At 39.8% G+C, this 8,321-nt stretch overlaps 1 protein-coding gene across 1 annotated transcript in view; it reads right to left on the reverse strand.

Moving 5' to 3' along the window:
- The window catches only part of LOC120540800 (protein FAM81A-like), a 27,932-nt gene extending 20,291 nt beyond the window's left edge, over positions 1 to 7,641 (reverse strand). Inside the window, exons 1-2 of the mRNA XM_039771866.1 lie at positions 7,275 to 7,641; positions 7,070 to 7,082 (exon numbers count right to left, since the gene is read on the reverse strand). Coding sequence (XP_039627800.1) covers positions 7,070 to 7,082; positions 7,275 to 7,313 — 52 coding nt within the window. The 5' untranslated portion in view covers positions 7,314 to 7,641. The remainder of the gene's footprint in view (positions 1 to 7,069; positions 7,083 to 7,274) is intronic.
- Positions 7,642 to 8,321: the final 680 nt, after the last annotated feature.

Raw genomic sequence — 8,321 nt, forward strand, 5'->3', positions numbered from 1 at the left:
CCAGAAGTCTTAGTATTTCCTAGTAGTAAGAAACTACAAAGCAGGGTTTAAAAGTTTTAAAAGAGAGTAAACTGATATGTTGAACTTTCAAGATACATAGGCCAAGTTAGAGAGACTGTGGTAGGAGCAAATCTACCTGGATGAATGGTGGGGGCTGCTTGAGTTTTGAAAAAGCCAGAGAGAAGGAGAGTGTGCTTACAAAGGACGAGGTATATGGCGCCTCAAAGAAGATGTCTGAACAGAGCACTAGAGGATAGAAACTGCAAACCGAGAGAGCCAAGAGTCACATAGCTGAGTGCTGATGTAGCGCATTGACCAGCACAGAAGGGTTTGCTGGATTGTCGGAACAAACAACATTAATGGTCAATAGTAGAGTTTGTAAAAATACAATGAAGGTATGTGTGCGTGCTATACCAGCAATTATGTTGTCTGCTAGGTTTTTTCTCTGAATTACCTGTCTTAATCCTCTTCATTTATTTATCTGGTTTGTGCAATGCTATATACTATATACCCTGCCGTTCTTTCTAAAATTCTGTGAAGTGCCTTGAGCATGGGAAAGGTGCTATATAAATAAAACGTATTATTATCCATCCATCCATTTTCTAACCCGCTGAATCCGAATACAGGGTCACAGGGGTCTGCTGGAGCCAATCCCAGCCAACACAGGGCAGGAACCAATCCTGGGCAGGGTGCCAACCCACCACAGGACACACACAAACACACCAAGCCCAATTTAGAACCTCCAATCCACCTAACCTGCATGTCTTTGGATTGTGGGAGGAAACCCACGCAGACACGGGGAGAACATGCAAACTCCACGCAGGGAGGACCCGGAAGCTTAACCGGTCTCCTAACTGCGAGGCAGCAGCGCTACCACTGCGCCACCGTGCCGCCCTCGTATTATTATCATTATTATTATTATTATTATTAATGAAGGTAATGGAATAAATTTAAAATAACGATGGCAAGAGCTGCTGCATATCTTCTTGTACGGTGATGCAGCATGCATGGCACTGCTTGGCTTATGCAGAATCAGAGTGAAGTTCAAGATGGCTACAAATTAAAGGATCCTTTCATCTTCACTCTGCTGTAAAGTTATTCACGTTTCGGCTTACAGAAAGTAGTAGAGTAGAATATGGCTTTTATTAAAATTGCATTCCATCGCACAGACCTGAGGTTTTTGGCATTTCCTTTATTTATAAAATTTACATGATTCTGCGTCCCATCTGGCCACAGTGTCTCTCTGTTAGAAATAAACCATGCATTTCTAACGCCAAAGCTTCTTTTAATACATCAGTGTGTGCGTACTGTATCTGACAGGAGTCTGCCTGAGACAGGGAAGGTCTTTATTTATTTATTTATTTATTTATTTATTTATTTATTTATTTATTTATTTGGCTGATACTTTTACCCCAAACTACTTACAAAACATGGCATATAAATATCTAAACTAGCAGCCTTGTTTTTTGCTGTCCTGGCATTGATGTGCTTTGCTTTACAGTGTCTATAATCAGTAAGGCTTAGAAGAAGTCAGCACCAATGAAGTAATGGGCCTCTCACCATCAGTAGAAACATCTCATTAGCTCAGTGGACACACTCACACACACTGGCACAGCGGTCCAGCTACAGCCTGTAAGGCCGGTGTAAAAGATTCACAGGCTCTATGGATGAACCCAGTAAGCATGAAGACTACTTTGGCTTTTTGGTTACATTCAGTTTATAAAGTTTTGCAATTCCAAGTCTGTTTCCACAGTCTCTGTATTTGGCTTCAACCAGAAAGCGCTCATGTATGTAATATAAGTGGTCTTCTGGTTTAATTTCATGTATTGTTCTTTCTCATTTCCATGCCCATTCTACAGTGGACAGTGGTTGGTGCTTTCAGCTCTCAGCTCAATGACACCAAGTTCAAGTTCTTGCCCCGCCACAGAATTTGTGAATTTTACATGTTCTGCTAGTGTGTGCATGGTTTTCCTCCCACATTTAAAGAATGTGCATACTACATAGGTTGGCCAGCCACTCTGAATTTACTAGGTATATGTGAATAAGGGTACCACATCATGAGCAGACCACCAGCTCCAATGTGGCTGAAATTAGGCTCTGGATCACCACAACCCTAGCAAGGAAAAAGGAGAGGTGGATATACTCAGAGTGAATGAAGAGTGCCATAGTTAGCACTAACTGTGCCTTTTATAACATGAAGTGTTCTCAGGCCATACATCTGATCCAGCTCATGAGCCAATGATTAAAACTGAATCAGGTGTGTTTGAGCTGGCACTACCTGTGACCCCCTGCCATCTTCAGCTGTTGTTTAATTCCATTTAAACACTTATTCACAATGTGACCAAATCACTTTCTCCTGACCAGGTTCTCATTTTGACTTGATGTAATAGAATCTCATATTAAGTTCAAAGGTTAAAGTATTCAGTTTAATACTTTAGTATGATTTAGTATTCTTTCGTATATTCAGCAGAGGCTCATACTCATTTTTCAGTCTATCCGTCTATCGATGATATAGTGCCTTTCATATCTATCTATTATATAATATAGTGCTTTTCATATCTATCTATCATATAGTGCCCTTCATATCTATCTATCTATCTATCTATCTATCTATCTATCTATCTATCTATCTATCTATCTATCTAGATAGATAGATAGATAGATAGATAGATAGATAGATAGATAGATAGATAGATAGATAGATAGATAGATAGATAGATAGATAGATAGATAGACAGATACTTTATTAATCCCAAGGGGAAATTCACATACTCCAGCAGCATGAATGAGATCACAAGAATGAGTATAATATAGTGCCTTTCATATCTATCTATCTATCTATCTATCTATCTATCTATCTATCTATCTATCTATCTACGTATCTATCTATCTATTATAGTGCATTTCACTATCTATCTATCTATCTATCTATCTATCTATCTATCTATCTATCTATCTATCTATCTATCTATGATATAGTGCCTTTCATATCTATCTATCTATCTACATATCTATCTATCTATCTATCTATAATATAGTGTCTTTCATATCTATCTATTATATAATATAGTGCTTTTCATATCTATCTATCATATAGTGCCCGTCATATCTATCTATCTATCTATCTATCTATCTATGATATAGTGCCTTTCATATCTTTTTATCTATCTATGTATCTATCTATCTATCTATCTATCTATCATATAGTGCCTTTCATATCTGTCTATCTATCTCTCTTTCTATCTATCTATCTATCTATCTATCTATCTATCATATAGTGCCTTTCATATCTATCTATCTATCTATCTATCTATAATATAGTGCCTTTCATATCTATCTATCTGTCTATTTACATTTGGCCCCTTGAGCAAGGCCTCTTAACCTGCAATTGCTCCATCCTGGGTATGACATTAATCTGCACCCAGCCCTACATGTAGTCCCTCCAACCTGCAGGCAAAAACCTGGGAATTGGTGGCAGAACTGGTACTCCTGCCACCATAAAAAGCCTCACACTGGTCCCACTCCCTCTGAACTAGTGTGGTGCTGAGATGTCACCCGTTACATGGTTGCACTCGTGTCCTAACCTGGAGTCCTGAGTTGGTTTGTCATGTGGTGAGTGTGGCAATGTGCTGTATCAGTGCCCGCTCCTGACCTCTCTCTCTCTATTTACAGTTGAAGTCAGAAGTTTCCTTACATTTAGGGTGAATTCTTTAAAACTCACCTTATAACCCCTCCACAGATTTTATACTAACAAACTATACATTTGGCTTATTATTTAAGACATTTACTATGTGCAGGGCAAAGGGAATTTTTTCCAGCAATATTCACAGACAGATTATTTCATTTTTTATTCACTATATCACAGTTACAGTGGGTCGCAAGTTTACATACACTTTGTTAACTGGGCCTTTAAACAGCTTGGAAAATTCCACAAAATGATGTCAAGCCTTTAGAACTCCTACGTGGAGTCAACATGTGGATGTATGTTAAGGCCTACCATCAAACTCACTGCCTCTTTGCTTGACATATTAGGAAAATCAAAAGTAATCAGTGAACTCAGGAAAAAAAATAAAACAAACTGGGGACCTCCAAAAATCTGTTTCATCCTTGGAAACAATTTTCAAAAGCCTGAAGGTTCCATGTTCATCTGTACAAACAATAACATGTAAATATAAATACCGTGGGACCACACAGCCATTATACCGCTCAGGAAGGAGATGCTTCCGTCTCCTAGAGAAGAACGGACTTTGGCACAAAAAGTGCAAATCAATCCCAGAACACAAACAAAGGACTTTGTGAAGATGCTGGAGGAAGCAGGTAGACAAATACCTATATCCACAGTAAAACAAGTCCAATATTGACACAACCTGATAGGCTTCTCAGAAAGGAGGAAGCCACTGCTGCAAAGCCACCATAAACAAAACACATGGCAGGTTGTAATGGCACATGGGGACACAGATCTCATTTTCTGGAGAAATATCCTCTGGTCTGATGAATCCAAGATCAAACTGGCCATAATGACTATTGTTGTGTTTTGAGGAAAAATGGTGAGGCTTGCAAGCCAAAGAACAGCATCCTAGCTGTCAAGCATGGGGATGGGAGCCTCATGTTGTGGGGATGCTTAGCATCAGGAGGAACTGCTGCACTTTACAGAATAGATATACTGCTGCAACATCTGAAGAGTTCTGCAGGGAAATTGAAGCTGAAGTCATAAATGGATCTTCCAAATGGACAATGACCCTAAGCATACCTCTAAACTTGTGGCAAAATGGCTTAAGGGCAACACGGTAAAGGTACTGGAGTGGCCATCACAAAGCCCTGACTGCAATCCGATTGAAAATTTGTGAGCAAAACTGAAAAATTGAGTGTGCAAGCAAGGAGGCCTACGAACCCGTCTTAAGTTATTATACCAATTCTGTTTGGAGGAAAGCGTCACAATTGCAGCAACTTATTGTTAGAAGCTTGTGGAAGGCGATCCAAAATGGTTGCCTCAAGTGAAACAAATTAAAGTCAATGCTAGCAAATATTAAGAAAGCGTATGTAGATTTGTGCCTCACTGGAATTGAGATATCTTAATCTACGTATAGTACTTATAGTATATATCGCTTTTCACACCCATCTATCTATCTCTATCTGTCTATCTGTCGTTTTATGGTAGCACCCTTAAATTACTTAATTACTAAGGATAACATCAGGTAACCTGTTTTGTGATTTCTATTAAATACAAATTAAGTTATTCCATTTAATATTTTTGATTTCTTATGGTGTGTGAGAGTGAAGATGTGTTCTATGCTAGATGGACAAGCAAGTTAAGAATTTCACTGTATTCTGTACCCATGGCATTACTACTGCTGCTATCTTTGTCATGATACTCGGTCCACATATGCTTTTTCTGACTTTTTTTTTTAATATTTTATCATGACTTTGTGACATAACCTTCTCTGACCCATTTAATCCAATGCAAGGTTGCACGCAGCTGGAGCCTATTATAGCAGCATTGGACACAAGGCAGGAAATGGCACTAGACAGAACACAAGTGCATCCCAGAACTTACACTCACACTCACAATTTAGTATTGTCCATTAATTTAGCCTCACATCTTACAGGATAAAGTAGGAATAGCAAAGAACCTGAAAATCTCATGCAGACACAGAGATGACTTAAATTCAACAAGCACAAAATCTGGGCACAGCATTTGCACACTGGATCCATAGGTTCTGCCCACTGTGCCACCATGCTGCCTATTACTTTTCATATGTTCTTAAATGCTGCCAGTATTGTGATGTGAATATTCAATTTAAATCATGGGTGTCAAACTCCGGTCCTGGAGGGCCGCATTTGCTGCAGGGTTTCATTCTAACCATCTTCTTAATTAGTGACCAGTTTTTGCCACTAATTAACTTCCTTTTCCTTAGTTTTAATTAACTTGACTCTGGGCCCTTTGTTGTTTCTTTTTCCTTAATTAGCAGCCAAATAACAATGAAATGAAAAACAAGCCGCCAATGACCAGCTCACCAGTGCCCATAACACAATATCTGAAAATGAAGAAAGGTGAAGTTGTCAGTAAGATTGATTTCGCAAATTGACCAAAACATTTTGAAGGTGTTCTTAAAACAGAAAATCAACAATTTTAGTTGAATGAGAGCCACAACAAGCCATGGAATTAAAAAACGGGTTTAATTAACAGCAATAACTGGCTTCTCATTAAGAAATTGATTGGAGTGAAATTGGTTGGAATTTGAAGCCCCAATTTAGCTGGTCATCTGTTGGCTTGTTTCATGTCTGATTTACTTTTGGCTGTCATTTAACGAAGAGAAGAATCAAGTCAGAGCACTGAATCCTTAAAAACAGGGCTATTAAAATGAAGAGAAAAATAATTTAATTAGCAGTGAAAGGCAGTCACTGATTAGGAAAAGGGTTAGAATGAAAACCAGCAGCCCCTGGGCACTCCAAGCCCAGAGTTCGACACTCCGACTATAAATTGAACAAGCAGAGATCTATAACTTTCCAAAGTGAAGTCAAGAAAAGAAACAAGACAAAACTAACAATTAATATTACATTTTCAGTAATAATTCAGCATCAGACTAAGCGAACAAGAGACCTCAATCACAATTCTTCATTCATTAATATCTGATTCTCCTTATGATGGCTTCGGTGAGAGCGACGCATAGATTGTCAAACTACCATGATAATTAGCAAGCAATGAAGCCCAATAATAACAGAAGAATGAATCCAGGCTACATATTTTGCATTAGTTGCACGTTCCTTGCTTTCCGATGTTCCTCCATACCGCTCGTGGGTTGCGGAGCTGCCCTCAGTGATTTCAGCTAGCAGCAGCGCACCCACGAACGCCGCGGACAGCTCCCAAGCTTCCATCGAATCCGCGTCACTGTTTAGGCACCCGTGTTCCAGACCGCCAGCAGTAAACATTAGAATTCAATAAATGGAATTTGACAGCTGGATGGATGTATTTGATCGCATGTGACACAAGGCGTGCCCAGGCAGCAACATCGGTAAATCATGCAAAGCGATTCTCCCGTAATGCAAAGCAAAAACAGTCGGCACATACCAATGAAATTCATCTGCAGTGGCGCAGAAAAGAAAAAAAAAAAAGAAACTTATAAAATCAAAGCTACAGCTGAAGCTTTAGGAAACGCACAGCCTGCAACAGAGAAGCGCCCTGGACGCTTTGCCTACAATTACCTGACAACGCACAATATTCTACCAAGGCAAAATTAAAAGACACGGATCGCATCTCTTACTATGTATCGTACCTGCACGTATCGCTGGAGGTGGAGGAGACAGTTTTGCATGGCGGGCTCGCGAACGCAACAAGTGACGCCGTTGCCCTGGCAACAAGATCTGCGCCAGTATCCCAGGCATCATCAGCCATTGCCAGCCCCCCTCCCTTCTCCGTTCTCCTTTTCCATATCGTATTTGCATTAAAGGAAGCTTTGCTCTGTTATTATATTTTCCCAAGGTGGTGAACAATGGCGCTTTTTTCCGGCCACATCTGTGTGCATGTTAAAGACAAAACAAAAAAAAAAAGCAAAAGTCCAACATTCTGAGGCGTGTCTGTTTTGAGGTGTGCTTCTCCCCCATTATTCAGGGGCACCTCAAGATGTTCTCAAACCCAGACCTCCTTAATGAAAATGCCGGCAGCACTGCACGCAAGGCAGTAAATATCCTATCGAGGTTAAAGTCGCCGATACACTGCTGGCTAATTTAGACTCATCAATACGCCTACCACGGGCGTCTTTGGGGGATAAGAGCATTAAGCACAGGGAGAACATTCAATCTGCATGCTGAGCTCTGCGTTCGGATAACTGAGCCACAACGGGCCTTCTGCGCCATTTTAAATCATTGGCTTCATTTCAGATCGAGTTATATACAAGACCATCCATCATCGTCCATGCTTTATTTTGGCAGAGGATTTCTGGACAGTGTCAAGTGCAAAATGATTTGTTGGAAAAATTAAAGTATGTCCACAAAATCCACGTAAATGAATCGAGTAATTCAGGCTTAGTTGATTTTGGGCAGTGCTGGTGCGAAGTTACTTTTTGCCCGACGCCAAGCTTACCAGCGGGCACCTTGCTTCACAAATAAATTACTTTTTTTTTTTAAATTGAAATTATATAAAAAAGAAACAATAATTTAACCTAGGTCAGGCGCAGCAGCATCTCTCCTTTTTCCGATATTTTCATTTTTCCCTAATTTGAGTAACATCTGTTTTTGGATCAACATGAAAACTTTCAGCATTCGACGTTTCGATATGAGAGGGGTCACATTCTTGATCTGCAGTTGTTTTTCGTGCATGTGCA

The sequence above is a fragment of the Polypterus senegalus genome, chromosome 12 (genome assembly GCF_016835505.1).
Source record: "Polypterus senegalus isolate Bchr_013 chromosome 12, ASM1683550v1, whole genome shotgun sequence".
NCBI classification, from domain to species: Eukaryota; Metazoa; Chordata; class Cladistia; order Polypteriformes; family Polypteridae; genus Polypterus; species Polypterus senegalus.